Raw genomic sequence first — 18914 nt, forward strand, 5'->3', positions numbered from 1 at the left:
TTTACGATTTATTATTGACGTTTCCTTTAGCGTTTAATTTAGCGAGCTCAGTAACTCATTTTTCAAGCTCTAATTTCTCTCAATCTAGTATAAGGTAACGGCACTGCAACATTAGCTGACTATTATCCTTCCTTCTGATCATCAAGGCTTTGTTTCAAACTGTTTCTCACTGATCCTGGGTGTGTGTGTGTGTGTTTGTGTGTGTGTGTGTGTTTTATCAGGTTCGGAGGCTAAGAAGATGAAGCGGGGCGAGAAGGACGAAACGCAGAAGAACAGGCAGCAGAAGAAGAAGGATCTGAAGAAGAGCAGGCAGCAGGCAGAGAAGAAGGACATGTTCGACATCATCAACCAATGCAAACATGTCTGGGGAGACCTCAGGAGGTACACACACACTCTCTCACACACACACACACACACACACACACACACACTCTTACGGTGCCATGAGAGCAGACATCATCTACCAGCCGCTTTGGTTCGTCACCTAATCTTCAAGTTTTCAATCTTCTTTTCCTTCTAAAAATCTAGTTGGGTGGGAAGAAAAATCAGTTAATTTAATGTCAGATTTTCAGTTACTTCAACTGCACTTTCATAGACCTGTTTTTGTTTTTCTCCACTTTTTAGTCTTTATTTTATTTTATTAACCGCATATCGTTTCATCGCCCCATTTTCATCTCCTTCCTACATATTTTACTATTCTTATTTTTATGCCCTCTTGTAAAACACTTTGTAAACTCTGGTTTCTGATAACTTCTGTGTAAAAAAAAAACAATTATTACTATTATTATCGAAAGGGGAAAGCAGCAGATGGATTTTTTTATTCAGTGGATGAAAGTCAGTTTCCTGCCTCTTCATATGCAGCATGTCACATTCAGTGAGGCTGTTTGTTGGCCTTTAGGAAATAGTATGACCAAGAGAAGAAAACAGACATTTACTGCTAGTCTGGTATGATGTTGTTGTAGATTTAGTCCTTTTTACTAGAGATGCCGTGATCGATCAGCCAGCAATCGGAATCGGCCGATATTCAGTATAAATATGAGATCAGAGAATTCCCATAATGCTTTATAGTCGCCGATTGCAAAAACCGATCGATGACGCAAAACACGTGTGGATACTTTTTAACCAGGACTCAATTTGATGGATGAAATGTATGCAAAATGGAAATTGTTAGACCTATAATACTGCTATACCAGCTGCTATAACAAAACAAAAAAACTATCGGTATGGCCGATCGGTATCGGCAGATATGGCTCATAGACGATCGGCGGCAAAAGACATTCTTACTTTTTACCCAGAAAACCAGTATGATGGTGTGTAAGAGAATAATAGAGAGACTGTGACTGTGAGGAGAAGAAAACAAGCGTTTACCTCTAGTGAGTCAAGTTGGGTCAGACTTAACGGTGATGGTGTTGTTCAACAGGAAAGACTGTGACAAAGAGAAGAAAAACAAACTGATGACGGACCTTCATGATCTGGTCCGAGGCAAGATCAAAGCAGTGAGTCTCACTCTGCTTTCTACTTTGATTTATCCAGTTATTTATTTGTTGTTTTGTTTGTTTGTTCGAATTCTCTACTTCATTTTTGTCTGTGTCACCACCAGTATTCAGGCTTTTCCTCACAAAAAGGCTAAATTAATTCTCATAGCCCGAGTTAAGATTTTTTTAATGGGACTCTTTCAAAAAAACAACTGCAAATCCCCAGAATGACAAAAACCAGTGGTGGAATGTAACTAAGTGCATTTACTCAAGTACTGCACTTAAGTACAATTTAGAGGTACTTGTACTTTACTTGAGTATTTCCATTTCATGCTACTTTATACTTCTACTCCACTACGTTTCAGAGGGAAATATTGTACTTTTTACTCTTTGCAGATTCAGATTATTAATACAAATTATAAATGAACTAATAAATTATGATATATTTTTATAGGTCAAGCTACCCAGCAGTATATAAAGTAATTAAAATTAGCTCCACCTTTACCAGCTGCAACATTAAAGTGATGAACACATTAATGCATCAATAATTATAGTCCAATAACATGATATATATGATTCTGAAATGGGCCATTCTGCATAATGACTACTTTTACTTTTGCTACTTTAAGTATATTTTGATGCTAATACTTTTGTACTTTTACTTCGGTAAGATTTTGAATGCAGGACTTTTACTTGTAACAAAGTATTTTTTACACTGTGGTATTTCTACTTTTACTTAAGTCAAAGATCTGAGTACTTCTTCCACAACTGACCAAAACTGACAGTCGATGAGTCATGACCTCATACTGTGGCGTCTGTGCTGACAGATGAAGTGTCTCTAACGTCTCTAACGTCTCTAACGTCTCTAACGTTCGCTTGTCTCTCCCGCTCCAGATGGCGTTCGCCCACGACACGGTGCGGGTGCTGCAGTGTTTCATCCAGTTCGGCAACAACGAGCAGAGACTGGAAGTGTTCGAGGAACTCAAAGGTGAGGGATCGGGTTTTCCTCCACGGGTCCCCGATCCATTGATTATCACGATATCGACTGTAACCGCATCGCCCAGCCCCAGTAGTAGTGTCAAATTTTTTTATATTAAATTTAGTATTGGTATCAAAGTCACAATTCTGGTGTCATGACATCTCTTTTAGCCCATTGGCTAATCTTCCAAGAGTCCACATTAAAAACATTTAAGCATACAATAATTCATAATAATACAACACATAATTGTTAACACACACATATCATATACATACATGCATACATACATACATATAACCTACATACATTGGCACATATCCTGTATGGACCTACATATATACACATATTCATCTACATGTGTTCACATATAATACCAATACTCTACAAACCTACTGACAGTACAATACAATAGTGTGATGATAACTACATTTGAATCTTGAAATCTTGCAGTCAACAATCCAACTGCCGTACTGTTCTTGAGTGAGTTATTGTAATGAATTCCATAATTTAACAGTTCTGAAAATAAAAGTCCTTCTTCCCATTTCAGTTTTTATTTTTGGTAGTACATAATGATTTTTTATCTCTTATTCTTATGTTAACTTGATGTTTATCATGTACTAATAACAGTTTGTCCTTAATAATAACTGGCTTTTTAAACTTTTGAATTTTGACTGTTGAGTAGAAACAAATACAATAAAATGCACGCTCAATTAATAAGAAAATCAAAACCATAAAATGTACGTATTATCAATAGAATGAATAAATCCAAAAGGCAATAACATCATGTCAGTGGCTCGCTGTCACATGACCAGCCAGACTTGGGCATATGTTACAGAGAACAGGTGTGTTTTGAAGTCTGCTGTACTCACAGTCTGTGGTTTGTTGTTTCCCACAGACGACATGGTGGGTCTGTGTAAGTCTCAGTACGGCAGACATGTGGTGAAGAAGCTCCTGATGTACGGGTGAGTTCCACGTTTCCACCGTCAACACTGATTACACATGATAAACTCTGAGTGTCTGGCAATGTCTGACCACTGAACAGTATGGGATCTAACATTCAGGTGTGTGTGGAAAAGGAGGAACAGCAATGGTGACGAGTTATTTGCAATATACACTCACCGAGCACTTTATTAGGAACACCTGTACACCCTGCTTATTCATGCAATTATCCATTCAGACAATCATGTGGCAGCAGTGCAATGCATAAGATCGTGCAGATACAGGTCAGCAGCTTTAGTTCATGTTCACAAGCATCAGCACAAGCATGTTCACAAGCTTCTCAAGCATCAGAATCAGGAAAAAATGTGATCTCAGTGACTTTGACTGTGGCATGGTTGTTGGTGCCAGGCGGGCAGGTAAGTATTTCTGAACCTGCTGATCTCCTGGGATTTTCACACACAACAGTCCCTAGAGTTCACACAGAATGGTGCGAAAAACAAAAAACATCCAGTGAGCGGCGGTTCTGCGGACGGAAACACCTTGTTGATGAGAGAGGTCAGAGGTCAGAGGTCAGAGGAGAACGGCCAGACTGGTTCTAGCTGAGAGAAAGGCTTCAGTAACTAAGATAAGCTCTTGACAGCTGTGGAGAGCAGAAAAGCATCCCAGAATGCAACACGTCCAACCTGGAGGAGGATGTCACTTTGGTAGCTGGTTGACACTGAGCTGAAAGCTGATACCTACCCAGTATTAGTAAGGTGTTCCTAATAAAGTGCTCAGTGAGTGTATCTGGTCCTTACCTGCAGTGACAGCAGAGTGTCCAGTAGAATCCAGTGGTGAACAGGGGCAGAAGCCAGTCTTTGCAGTGCACTCATGTTAATTCTCTATCTGAGTGCTGAACAGTTTGACACATCTCCAGTAACTAAAAAGTGTCAAGTTACTTTTTACACACACCATTACAAACACATGCGAGTTTGGAGTGAATTGTGGAAATTTAAGTTTCAAAACGGGAGACTCTGTGGGATTGAGTGCAAAGCTGCTGGTGTTTCTCACACAAGCGGATGGGGAAGAAAGGCGTTTGTGATATATATCGAAATTCCACATATTGCAATACAAAAATATGTCAATGCGTATCACGAGGCAGAAAAATGAATCCATGTTATTCTGCTGTAGTAATCACTAATGAGACTCTTGACCATCACAGTTTCACAAGCTCTCCATCCAAATTATATTATTGTCACTTTGTAATGACATTTTTAAATTGTTTACATTCTAGCAGCCAATGGCATGGCTAGAATGATTTGTGACTCAGAAATAAACTGAATTCTGCACAGTCAGACTTTGTTGTCACTGAACCTTTATTGATCACATCGTATCCTGGTTGTATTGAATCCTGAACCACAGGTTGCTTTCACCACAATTGATGTGTGTATGTGCCTGTCCACACGTTGGTTCGATGTGTGTTTTCCTTCACAGTAACAAGGAGCTGGTGGCGGCTGTGATGCAGACCTTCAAAGGTCAGGTGCGTCAGATGCTTCGCCACGCCGCCGCCTCCTTCCTGATCGAATACGCCTACAACGACAAAGCTGTGCTGGCCCAGAGGCTCATGCTGACCGAGGAGCTGTACGGGAATACATTCATCGTCTGCAAGGTACACACACACACACACACACACACACACACATATGTTTTCATGCACGCTTACATGCTTTAGGGTTCGATAGCATCCCTGTTGTCGGGGGGGGGAAACCGTGTATCTACAAAATCTTGGAAAGAACTAAGAAAAGCAGCCTTGTTTTTTGCATTTTTGGGTTTATCCAATTGGTTTTGAAAGGGTTTCATAAACCCAACAACTGGTAGAACTTCCTCAATCCATAGAGGAACCATCAAATCCTTCAATTAAAGTTGAAACATGGAACTCACCAAAATTGGAGTTACAAGGTTTTCACGGCAACAATAATCAATACCATTCTATTTGCTGTTGAAATGCCACAAAATTCTTGCCATTTATGATGTTTTTTGTATGACAGTGCCTCTGGTAGTTCAGTCTGGAGGGATAATTATAACCTGCTCTGGCAGGTGTTAACTAACGGAGGGAAATGAAAAAGACGCTGCTGCAGCTGTTTGGCAGTTCTTCAGGTTCAAGTTAGATAATATCAGAAAGCCAGCTGATGTGGACCCAACTTAAGGCAAACTTTGAGCGAAAAAATGTTTTAGTAAAGTTTGGAAATATGACGATCAAATGCTGTCGAGCCACAAAAAATACACCCGCAAATACATGATTGTCCTCCACATTGAAATTGGGGGGGAAGGATTATAGATGGTCCCCGGTCCGTTTGTCACACACAATATCTCAGACCCCACTGATTGGATTTTGACTGAAGTTCTGGGAATGATGCGTGTCGTTGCTCCATTTCAGCATTTTCAGAGTTGCACTGATTGGCGCCACAACGTTTGTTTACTTGTTGGATTTTGATGAAATTTGGGGGAATGAAGCATCTCACCGCTGCATCGTCACATTTTCAAAATTACATTAGTCAAACTCAAATTTATTTGTATTGCACATTTCAGACAGAAAGCAACACAATGTGCTTCACAAGGCCAAGAGCAATACATGTATGATAAGATAAAATACAAACATACAAGTCATCACATGTAAAAACATACAGATGCACACATGTGGAGGACATAGACAATTTAAAGTGCAGATAAATTCAGGTGAAACAGGTGCAGACATTTGCTCTAAAAATTCATTACTCAGCCATCTGTCACAAAATCTCAGACACCGCTGATCTCATTTTCAGCTTTCCTTTTTTTTTTTTTTTTTTTAAGCAGTACATAGCAGAATGCAAACGTGAGAAATAAATTGTAAAATAGAATAAAAATAAATTAATAAAATAAAATGAATTAAATAACAGACACATATCATAACAAACAGAAATATATAAACAAACGAGTAAACAAATAAATAACAAAAATGTTATTTGTGAGGAAAGCATGTGCTGTTACGGAAATAACATGGTAATTAAAAAAAGTAAAGACCAAACATTAAAGCGCCAGTACAATTGTGTTAAATCTCATTTTCACACAACTACAGTTCAGACATTTTGGGCAATTTCACATTAACATACTGAAAAACACAATTTCCACTGCAGTGGATCTTTAAAGAAAAAAAGAAAAGGAAAAAAAGAAAAAACACAGCTATTAAAGTAAGAGCTGTATGTTAGAACAGCCTAGGAATATAGGTAATAGCATGAGACCAGGTGGATAATGTCTCAAGTTTTGCACCATTAACCTTGGCTGTAGATTTTTCTAGAAGACAGATATCATAGAACAGTAGAGCCCAGACTCTATTCAGAACAATGCTCGGTTCAAACCAACTTTTAAGAATGGTCTTTTTTGCAGCTTTTGAAGCAGCAAGGATTATTCGTTTCACTACATATGATAATATAGGGCTGGGCAATATATCGATATTATCTAGACTAGATATCGTCTTAGATTTTGGATATCGTAATATGGTGATATGGCATAAGTGTCTTTTCCTGGTTTTAAAGGCTGCATTACAGTAAAGTGATGTCATTTTCTGAACTTACCAGACTGTTCTAGCTGTTCTATTATTTGCCTTTACCCACTTAGTCATTATATCCACATTACTGATGATTATTTATCAAAAATCTCATTGTGTAAATATTTTGTGAAAGCACCAATAGTCATCCCTTCAATATTGTCGCAATATCGATATTGAGGTATTTGGTAAAAAATATTGTGATATTTGATTTTGTCCATACCGCCCAGCCCTGCTTACAACTGAACATTTAGCCCACTTTGTAGAAAATACTGAGATATATATCGTGTATCGTCATTCAGCCTAAAAATACCGAGATATGATTTTTGGTCCATATCGCCCAGCCCTATGATAATATAACATTTGGGTTATGACCAAAAAGCCAGAAGGCTGGGCAAAATGGAAGATGATTATCAAGTAAATTTACTAATGTTTCAACAACACGTACCCAGAGAGATTTCACGGTGCATTCAGCTTTCATATTATCGGCCCAACGGGGAACTACAGTTACAGCTGAAAACAAGAAGACATGTTTGTCACCGATTGGCTCAGACGGAGACTTCCTCATTGGTGGAGGACGGCAGGTTAACTGTTGTGACACCTGCTGCTGTTAACTGATCTGTGATCTGTGAACGTCTCGTCTCCAGTCTCCGGTGTGTCCCACCATAGAGAAAGTTGTGGAGGCGAACCCAGGAAAACTGAACAACATCATCGATGAGATGAAGCAGATACTCACACCCATGGCACAGAAGTAAGGCTCATGCACAAGAACACACACACACACACACACACACACACACACACAGACACACACACACAAGGACAAGCAAGTGAACACACATACACACACACATAAAACAAGAACAGATGAGATGAAACTTTATTGATCCCTGTAGGGAAATTAGTTAGTTGCAGAGAAATACTAGGAGACAGCAGGGGAAAATAAAATAGAATATAAACACAGAAATAGAATATAAATAAGCAATAAAACAAGAAAAAAAAAAACACAGCAAGAGAGTAATAAAATAGAATATAAACAACTGTGTGGTTACAAATTTAATTTAAGCACGTTAAGTAGAATGTAATGGTGGGAAATATGGGGAAAGATTTTGGATTATTTACATATGATATATGAATTAAGTTAGTTTCACATCTCACAGATGTTACCATTTCCTATTGTCATGATTTCTTACTTAAATATGGATAAAAAAAAAAATAAACATTTGCGATATATAAATATAAATATATATAAACATAATATAATATAAACGGTGAAGCCAGTATGAAAATATTAGCAGTATGTGCAGAATGTCACAATGAGAGGAAGTGATTTGTACAGAAGGTGTCTTGGTGTGTAGCTTGTGACTAGCACTGTAAAAAAAATAAATAAAAAATAAACACCTTATAATTTAAAACATTAATAACGTGATTACTAGTACCAGAGCTCCCACCTCGGGCCTTGAAAACCCTTGAACATGTGTGAATTTGAGAAAAAAAAACACATAGGATTACGCCTTGAAAGTTTTTAATAAAATAATTAATTATTAAAATATAAACACAAATTCATCAGTATGCCTCAGCTCTCCACTCAAACATCAACACTTCATATCCTGAGGAAAACCCTCCAAAAATGGATTTTAAGCAGAATTTATTTTCTTGACAAGATCAGGAAGTCAAGTCTAATTCTGAGCAGTGTCTTGTCTTACCCAGAGCATGCCAAGTTTTTGTCCTTAAATTTAACCCAAAAAAAGACCTTGAAAGTCATTGAAAGGTGCTTGATGTCCAGCGTGTGAAGAATGTGGGAACCCAGGAGAACCCAGGAGAACCCAGTAGAACCCAGAAGAACCCAGTAGAACCCAGTAGAACCCAGGAGAACCCAGCAGGAGAACAGAGTTTGATGTTGACTCCTCTGCAGTGTCATTTGAATTTCACAGTACAAGATGAATGTGAGGCAAAACAACAGAAGATAACTAAATATTCGGTGTTGTACGGTCACTACAAGTTTTGACCGTACAACACACACTCACACACACACACACACTCTCACACACACACACACACACTCACACACACTCACACACTCTCACACACACTGAAACACACTGAACCCTAACACCGCTGCTGCTGTTGTTTCTGTTCTCAGAGAACAGGTGATCAAACACTCTCTGGTCCACAAAGTCTTCCTGGACTACTTTCTGTTCGCACCCGACAAACAGAAGACGGTGAGCACTACTACTACTGTGTGTGTGTGTGTGTGTGTGTGTGTGTGTGTGTGTGTGAGTGTGTGTGTACATTCATATATACAGTATGTGTGTTTCCTTGTGCACATTTGTTTTAGCAGCGCAGACATGTGACCTCTAATGTGTTTCTGGTCATAGTAAACCAGAAAATCAATATTCCAGCGCACACCAGGATACTAGGATAGACACTATTTTATTAACAGATTACATTAAAAACAAAAAGTTCAGATTCACTCTGTGATTGATTGCCATCAAGTGTGTCTTTAAGTAATCAGGTGCTGATTAGCGGAGAATCCAACAGGTTCACATTCCCCACTGCAAATGCACCTCAAAAAGTCAACAATAATAGGCAATAGCAAATATAATTCTACCGTACAAAATTAGATATAAATATTACATTTCCATTTCCATAAGATAATGAGATACAAGTAATGTTAGAGTACAAAATACATAGTCTGGCTATTTCATCTCTAATGCTACAGAGGATATAGATCCAGAATGCATACATTTCCATAAGACAGAGTGCAAAGTAATATATCAAAAATAATAGAAAAAAGTAGAAAATTATATATTAGATTGAAGAAAGAGGGTACTATACAAAACACATAATACATTTCACCATGATACATTACAAAAGTCGGAAGAGGTGAATACTATTACAGAGTAGATATTAAATATACCTGTCTTAATAAGGGAGGGGAGGGAAAGGGGCTGTGACAGAAGGCTGTTTGTGGTCATGTTGCTCATGTCATGTATCGATCTCATCTATTGATCTGTGCTGCTGCTGTGAACGGAGCAGGAGATGATCGAGTCGATCAGAGAGTCGGTGGTCTACATGGCGCACACGCACGACGGAGCGCGGGTGGCCATGCACTGTCTCTGGAACGGGACGCCCAAGGTACACACACACACACACACACACACACACACACACACACACACACACACACACACACACACACACACACACACACAGTCTTACTTAAGTCACTTTTGGGGTATTTACATAGACTTACATTAATTTCCTGGAGACTTACCCTAACCATAACCATAACCTCTACTTGCCTAACCCTAACCCATACCCTAACCTTAACCTAAACCTAACCTTAACCTAATCCTAACCTTAACCTTAACCTTAACCTAACCTTAACCTAAGCCTAACCTTAACCACTGACCCAAAAATCTGCTTTTTACCAATTGGGGACACGGCTTTTGTCCCCAATTGCACAAGCCGTCCCCAATCAACTGGTCTTAAGTCTGGTGTGTGTCCCTGAAAGTGACTTAAGTCATACCCACACACACACACACACACACACACACACACACACAGATGGGCACATCATGGTGCACATTTTTCAAGGTCCCCATGGGTCCTTGAAATCCTTGAGAGTTTGTGAATTTGAGGGGAAAAAAATCAAGGCCTTGAAAGTTTTTGAAAATAGACATAAATAGACACGGGTCATTGACATGGGTCAGTGCTTGAATTCATATATTTTGTACAAGAATAGAAATTGAAGTTCTTTTGATATTTTTTTTTTACTTAACGTAAGTAAATAGCACAGTTGAGAAGTGTTCACACATTCAAGCCTCTCTCTCTTTTTATGTGTTGTCTGTGAGCTTCTGTAAAGCCTGCCAGTTCTCATTATAGAGATTCGCAGTGTTATAACAGTAATTAACCTTGATCCGTGTCTCAAACTATGCCGTGTTGGGTCCTTGAATTTGAGGGAATTGGGCCTGGAAAGTCTTTGAAAAGTCCTTGAATTTGATGTTTAAGAAGGTGTGGGAACCCTGATATTTATCCTCAGTAAACATATACATATATTTTTTGCCCGTGTTTCAGGACAGAAAAGTCATCATCAAAACCATGAAGACGTACATGGTGAAGTTTGCCACGGTAAGTCCCCACTTCAGTCTGATGCTTCCATTCAGTCATTGATGGTTTAATTCAGTCCCTGATTGATCGATCGACTCGCTCATTGATTGTGAGCAGAGCAGGAAACGAGGTTAAAAAACAGCCGTGTACTGAAACTGAAATAAAAACGAGGCTTTATGACAAAACTAAAACTGAACTAAAACCATCTTATCTACTTGTAAAACTAACTAAAATAAAATAAATATAGGTGAAATGTTTTTAGCTGTTGTCTTTTTGCTTATGTGCAGGGTAAAAAAAGAATGAATTTTGGCTATTTTTACTGAATGGTAGTTTATAAATTAGTTAGTGTTAGACGGACTATTGGAGTTTTAATTCCCAAATAAAGTCTTTCTTTATTGTAAATATTGTATAACTATGTAAAAGACAAAAAAAAAAAATCAAAGTGACAAAAAAATAAATAAATAAACTGAAATTGAAATAAAAAATCGAAAACTATATAAAAATAAAAATAATGAAAAATCCAAATAACTGACTCTAATGATGTGAAACTTACCAACAACAGCCACAATTTACAAGCATGTGGCCGGGGTCAGGATTGGATCATTTCTAACTCCACATAATTCTGTTTGATGAATGAATGAATTGATGGTTTTATTAATTTTCCAGCTGTTTAACTGACTCCCTCCCTCACTGTGTTTCCTCCACAGGGGGAGTTCGGCCACCTGGTGCTTCTCGCCATATTTGACTGTGTGGACGACACCAAGCTCGTCAAGCAGGCTGTGTTATCGGTAAGTTTGGTGTTATGGCATCTGTTGTCATGACGACCGGGTACAACCGCAGGACAGTCCCGTTTATTTTGCTAAATACTGTGATCGCGATTATGAACCATGATTATTTGTTTCGATTTCAGGAAAACAAAATTATTCAATTGCACTTTTGCACCTCAACATGTTTTTTCACATGTTCAGTGCAATATTTCGCGAAGTAGCAGCAGCTAGAAAGTAGAGCTGCACGATATTGACAAATAATCACACTGTATTGCAATTGCGATATTAATTGCAATACAGTGTACAGACAGATTTTTCAACATTTTAGTTTTTAATAAAAAAAAATCCTTCTTCTTCTTCTTCTCCTCTCACCCTGCCTCACTGTGTCTGTGCAGGAGATCCTGTCGTCTCTTGATGAGGTCATCAGTAATAAATACGGGAAGAAGGTTTTGTTGTACCTGCTGAGCCCCAGAGACCCGGCACACCTGCTGCCTGAGATCATCAAGGTGCTGGAGCAAGGAGACGGCAACGCCCACAGGTTATAACTAATAATAATAATAAGTGACATCACAACCATAACTTTTTTTTTTTTTAAACCCAGTAAAATTGATTTCTGTTTCACCCCTTCAGTAAAAAGGACACAGCTCTTCGGCGAAAGGAGCTGCTGGAAGTCGTCTCTCCCCCGTTGCTAGGGTATCTCCGTGACAACGCTGCCGCCATGGTGATGGACAAGGCCACCAGCGTGACCGTCAGCGACATCCTGGCGTCGGCCTGCGGGGACCTGCGGCCCGCCATGACCGCCGTGGCTCAGCTGGCCAATCAGGAGTTGGTACCGGGCGGGATTGATGGACAGGTGTGTGTGTGTGTGTGTGTGTGTGTGTGTGTGTGTGTGTGTAAGACAGACTGTGTGTGTGTCTAAGTGAGAAAGTGTGAGAGAGAGAGAGAGAAAATATGAGCGTGTGGTAGTGTGACAGTGTTTGTGTGTGTGTGTGTGTGTGTGTAAGAGAGTGAGCGTGAGAAAGAATGTATGTGACTGTGTGTGAATGTGTGATAGAGTAAGAGTGTGTGAGAATGTGTGTGTTTGAAAGTATGTGACTGACAGTGTGTGTAAGAAGAGTGTGTGCGAGTGTGACACAGAGTGAGTGTGTGTGTGTGAGAAAGAGAGAGAATGTGTGTGTGATAGAGTGAGTGTGTGTGTGTGACAGTGTGTGAGAGAGAGAATCAATAATGAGATACCCTGTCTGTTTGTGTGTGTGACATTTTTGACTAATTTATTTTACTAATTTCACAGCTGATTAATGCAAAATTAATCCGCATAACTCACCAGCTTGTGTAAAAATAGAAACACACAAAAATAAATGTAACTGACATTTCTTTTACTTTTTACCCGGTGGTGGGAAATGACTTTTTCTGCGCCCAGTGACTTCCATGAATATAAAATATGTTTTTTGCTCATTTTATTATTAGTTATGCATCATGGAATTGAAGTGTTTTTCTTAGGCAGCTCTAGTGAACAGTTGAATTTTGTCTCGGGGTTCGATCACAAAAAAAACAACTTAGTTTGTTTTCTTTGGTCTGAACCACAGTGGAAAATTTTACTTTATTGTGTTTTTTGTATTTGGTTCGTAGGTTTAAACTGCCAGATTATGTGGAAGAGGGTTAGGGCCACGTGAAAAAAAATATTTGAGTTCTGACATTAATCTCAGAATTCTGGGAATAAAGTCTAAAGTCCAAGTTTAAACTCAGAATTCTGAGATTTTTACTTTTTTTTCTCAGGATTCTGACTTTAAACTCAGAATTATGATAAATTCTTACTAATTACAAGAGAACCAGGGCATGTAAACAAAAGTCACATCACTCTCAATTTGCTTGTTTTATCGGACAGATAAATATTTACCAGCATCAAAATATCAAAATTGAAAATTCCTGAAATGAGAACTGAAGTTTTCCTCTTGGTTTTTTGGGGAATTTGTAGTGAAGAAATGAGCAGAGTGCGGTCTGACTGTGTTCAGAAAAGCAGGAAGCAGGAAGTAGGTAGAAATGTTCCACAGGAAACAGTTTACGCTCTCATTCAACAAAGACAGAGATCTAAAGCAGTGGTTCTCAACGTGGGGGTCCGGGGACCACCAAGGGCCCTTGAGGGGGTTCCAGGGGGTCCCCAGCAAACTGATGAATTGTTAAACTTCAGCATTATTTCATTTACAAGAAGTTAACACAATTAGAGAATGCAGAAAAATTAGAGAATGACTATTTTGATCATAGTTTCTCTGTTATCTCTCTACCTACAATACAGATAGTCATGGAATTCTGGATAAAGTCATATCTAATAATAAGAAATATTCTCAGATTTGGGTCCGAGAGACAAAATCTCATCAAATGGGGGTCTAATGTGGACTAAATTAGGGTCCTTGATATGGAAAAAGGTTGAGAATCATTGATCTAAAGTAAGTAAGTTTCAGAGCGGTGGACTGACAGGTCGGTTGGTCGGTCAGTCGCCCTGCTGTCAGTACCTGAGCTGATCTGAGTGTGTCGTCTGGTTTCTCCTCTGCAGCTGCACATGGCAGAACACCCAGCAGGACACCTGGTGCTCAAGTGGCTCATAGAGCAGGACTACATGCTGGCTGAGGCTGGCAAGGAAGGTACACACACACACACACACACACACACACACACACACACACACACACACACACACATAAACAAGCATATGAAGTGTAGAATTTGGGACCTTGAAGAATCAGCAGAGCAGAACCTCCAGCTGTCGGCTGACTTCACTCACTGTGTAAACACAACAAGTTAAACTCAAAGTCTCTCAGGAACAGAGATCTGCTGCCACTGAAAGTGAATCTTTTAGTTTAATTTTCTGTCTATTTTACCAATCCACTAAACCAGCCTGGCAGGTCTAGTAGGTTTAAGTCCTTCATGTCTCATTACATAAACATTAATTATCCATTACAAATAACGGTAACACTTTACAATAAGGGTCACTAAGTTAAGAAGGATAACAGAAAAAGGATAACAAAACCGTAACAACACACTCTGCCTCTCTCTCTCTCTCTCTCTCTCTCTCTCTCTCTCTCTCTCTCTCTCTCTCTCTCTCTCTCTCTCTCTCTCTCTCTCTCTCTCTCTCTCTCTCTCTCTCTCTCTCTCTCTCTCTCTCTCTCTCTCTCTCTCTCTCTCTCCTCTCTCTCTCTCTCTCTCTCTCTCTCTCTCTCTCTCTCTCTCTCTCCTCTCTCTCTCTCTCTCTCTCAGAGCGGTTCGGCAGAATCCTGGTGGACACAGTCGGGACGGACAAACTGCAGAGCTGGGTCAGAGTCAACAGAGGGGCGATGGTGCTGTGCAGGTCAGCACACACACACACACACACACACTCTCAATGCTTTGCAGCTGCGTCACAGTTCTCCTAGCAGCCATGTTGGCTCCATCATGGAGGAACATTGTAGAATTGTGTGTTAGTTAATAAAGTGTGAATGTGTATGAAGCAGCTGTCAGCAGAGAGCAGCTGAGTCAGCTTGTTGTGGTGTGGCTGTAGATCCATTCAGTAACGTTCTCAGTAAAAGTGAATAGTGTGATAAGGTGGATTTGTTTCCAAATGTAGGTTACTGTGACACAGTAAACTGTCTTGTCTTTAGCCCTAGTCTCTACTCCAAAACATGAAGAGTTGTAGCTTGAGAAGAGTCAGCTCAGTTAACCTGAACAAACTGTTAGCTAGCTAACTAGCCAGCAAACACACTGATGTCAATGTGAACATGCTAATGCTAGCTGCTACTAGATATGTTAGCTAGTGTGCTAATCAGATGTGTTAACAACAACACAGTGATGGTTAGCTGACCAGATGCTATGGTTAGCTAGCTAACAAGCTGACATTATCTAAACACTAAATCAATCAGATGGATCAGTGATGAAATGATCAGTTCAGTCAGAAACAGACAGAAATTAACCATCTGTTCAATTCTGTTGAGACGACAGAAACTCAGTCAGCTGTTCACAGAGGTGAGGACCTCCAATATGGCCGCCAGAGGGGGGTTTAAAATAGGATGATATCGTTATACAGTACTTATATATTGATCCAACAACCAAATCAACAACTCAGCTGCATTTAGGTCAACTTATTTACAAAAAACTGCTGCATTTTGTCTTTTTCTTGTAAGAGGAACTGCTGTGTAGGAATAACTTTTTTAGTTAAAGAAAATGGAAGAAATCTGCATGAAAACATTTGGTTATCTGGTCACAAGCTAACCAGTTTCTCTCTCTGTGTGTGTGTGTGTGTGTGTGTGTGCGCAGCCTCCTGAACAGTGACGATAAGGCCGTGGCGGCGGAGGTGAAGGCGGCGCTGATGTCCATCGCACCGCAACTCAGCAGCATCAGCAACAACAAAGGAGCTGAAATCCTGTTGGAGAAACTGACCAAGTAGAGACTCTCATCCACCACACACACACACACACACACACACACCGATTTACATTTTATTTTTTATCAGCTGACACGCTTATCCAGGGCGACTTAACATGAGTGAGCAGGTCGGGGTTCAGTGTCTTGCAGGGATCGAACCTGTGATGTGTTCATTACGGGCCGGTCTGTCTGTCAGCAGGTTTAAAGTGATAATCCACAAGGTTCTTTAAATTAGTCTCCATCTTTGTGACTCAGCTTCATCACTGTGGTGTTTCTGCTCTGCTCTTCCCACCGATCACCTGTCAATCAAACAGTGTGGGGGCGGAGCTTGGATTTTCTGTTGATGCAGTTTGAGTTTCTCTTTTCTTTCTTCTTCTGTTGATTCCAAACAAACCGGAAAGAGCCACCAGACAGTGGAAAAGCTTCATCTACTGGATATACAGCTCTGGAAAAAATTAAGAGACCATTGCAAAATTATCAGTTTCTCTGGTTTTACTATTTATAGGTATGTGTTTGAGTAAAATGAACATTTTTGTTTTATTCTATAAACTACTGACAACATTTCTCCCAAATTCCAAATAAAAATATTGTCATTTAGAGCATTTAAAACATTAGTATTGTGTTGTTTAAAAATGAATATGAACTTGTTTTCTTTGCATTATTCGAGGTCTGATATTTTGAGTTGTCATTTTCTGCAAATAAATGCTCTAAATGACAATATTTTTATTTGTAATTTGGGCGAAATGTTGTCAGTAGTTTATAGAATAAAACAAAAATGTTAATTTTACTCATTTTACTCAAACACATACCTATAAATAGTAAAACCAGAGAAACTGATAATTTTGCAGTGGTCTCTTCATTTTTTCCAGAGCTGTAGGTTGGATCACTGTAGGTTTTACCAATCTGTGTTAGAAAGTAGCAAAATTGACATTTATTTATATGAAAATGTTGTGGATTATCACTTTAAATAGTATTTGTGAATAATTCTTTGAAAGTGTTTGTTTTAACCTGCTTAGAGTACAAGATGGGTGCCATTTATTTACTGCAAAGAGGCTAAAATGCTTTCTACTTGTTGCAGGCAAACATATACTTGCCAACTTTATTGTAAACAACACACACACACACACACACACACACACACACACACACAGAGGATCTTTAATGACTGATTGTGAACACAGAAGTAGGGAGACCTAATATAAAGAACAGCACAGTTTTTTGCCGTCCTGTACTCTTCTCTGATATTAGGTATTTGGTTAATCCATCACATCCTCAGAAGGCTGCAGAAAAATGTCAGTTTGGTGGTTTTTTGTTTGTTTTTTAAGGGATTAAAACAACATATACGTCCCTCTGTTTCCAATTGTTTTGTAAGATTTTGTAACTTGTGAGTCATAATTATATAAGCTGTGCGAATTGCCGTTTGTGCAGCTGGAATAAAAATGTATTTACAAAATAAAGATTATTGTGGCTACAAAATGGCATCCGTTTTTTTTTTTTTTTTAACCAGATGTAGGAAGAATTAAAGGGTTTCTCTGTAAAAATGGTTTATATCCATTTAGGAGAAAAATGTTTTGAAAGACAGATGATCACATCCTCTAAAATGTTTCTATTAAAGTACTCGACTTTGATAACTCTCACAGTATTCAGCAGTGAGTTTTACCTGCATGCAGTCAGTCATGTCAGTAGGTGTCTCTGTTTTCAGTTTGTGGAATTCGTGGATCTTATTTTTGAATGGAAACACTAAAATTTGTCAGTTATGAAAGATTGATAGTAAGTAACTTTTACATATGAAATCTGAAGTGGATTGCTAATTGTTCAAAATGAAACCCCTTTATGTATCATGTGTCCCGTCTGATATCTGTTCAGGATGAGCAGAACAAACACGCTGCTGCACAGTGACTGTTTTTACCTCACTGTAGGAAAGACCTTAAACTCTCACATGCACCGTGATGAACACTATCCACCGTTTGTGATTTTTTATCAAATGGGAGTCAGTGGACGGTTGGATATTATCAAGATTAGATTTTGAATAGTGTGGAAATTTATGGCTGCATAAACCAAAATCAGCAGGATTCCTATACAGATCAGTCAAGTCTTAAGAAATTAATTTGGTGCTTTCCAGGTCTTGGAAAGTTTGTGAATTGAACAAAATGTGTAGAAAAGAGTATTTTTTTTAAAGTCAGTAATTTTACTTTTACTTAAGTATGTTTTTACTGAAGAATTGTAGCCTACTTGCTACATTTTAAATCACACAGAGTACAAAGTTTGTGTCTCTCCATCAGCAACAGAAACTGGACAGTCATAAATTAACAAATTGTGGCACCGCTAGTATAGTATTAGGCCTACATTACTAACACACCACACACACACACACACAAGTTAGCACTATATGCATAAAACCCAAAGAAGTGACCTAGTGTGTTTAATCTGACTTGCAGAAGAGACACTCAGGCCAAGCAAGCTGCTTCCATATTTACAAATCAGCTTTGCAAGATTCAATCTTACCTCCCGCATGTTCCATCACAACCAGAGAGAGAGAGAGCGAGGTAGAGACAGACAGAGAGAGAGAGAGAGGGGGTTAGTTCAATAAAGAGAGATATAGGGCTTTATGATACTCAGATAAAGAGACAGGTTTATTACTGAGAGAGAGAGGAAGATGGGGGAGGGGTCAACTGATAAATCGGTCC

At 39.0% G+C, this 18914-nt stretch overlaps 1 protein-coding gene across 1 annotated transcript; it reads left to right on the forward strand.

The window, feature by feature from the left end:
• Nucleotides 1–225: 225 nt before the first annotated feature.
• On the forward strand, nucleotides 226–17693 carry pum3 (pumilio RNA-binding family member 3). The gene is made up of 15 exons (XM_071534794.1): nucleotides 226–381; nucleotides 1421–1496; nucleotides 2370–2463; nucleotides 3350–3416; nucleotides 4867–5041; nucleotides 7603–7706; nucleotides 9099–9177; nucleotides 9995–10093; nucleotides 11036–11089; nucleotides 11776–11856; nucleotides 12231–12373; nucleotides 12466–12688; nucleotides 14387–14474; nucleotides 15088–15178; nucleotides 16120–17693. The coding sequence occupies exons 1-15, from the start codon at nucleotides 239–241 to the stop codon at nucleotides 16247–16249; spliced, it is 1647 nt and encodes a 548-aa protein (XP_071390895.1). The 5' UTR covers nucleotides 226–238; the 3' UTR covers nucleotides 16250–17693.
• The last annotated feature ends 1221 nt before the right edge of the window (nucleotides 17694–18914 follow it).

This window comes from Centroberyx affinis, unplaced genomic scaffold (genome assembly GCF_046629955.1).
Source record: "Centroberyx affinis isolate AG114_WGS23_722 - 3 ecotype Tasmania unplaced genomic scaffold, CSIRO-AGI_Caff_v1 ptg002626l_1, whole genome shotgun sequence".
In the NCBI taxonomy this organism is placed as follows: Eukaryota; Metazoa; Chordata; class Actinopteri; order Beryciformes; family Berycidae; genus Centroberyx; species Centroberyx affinis.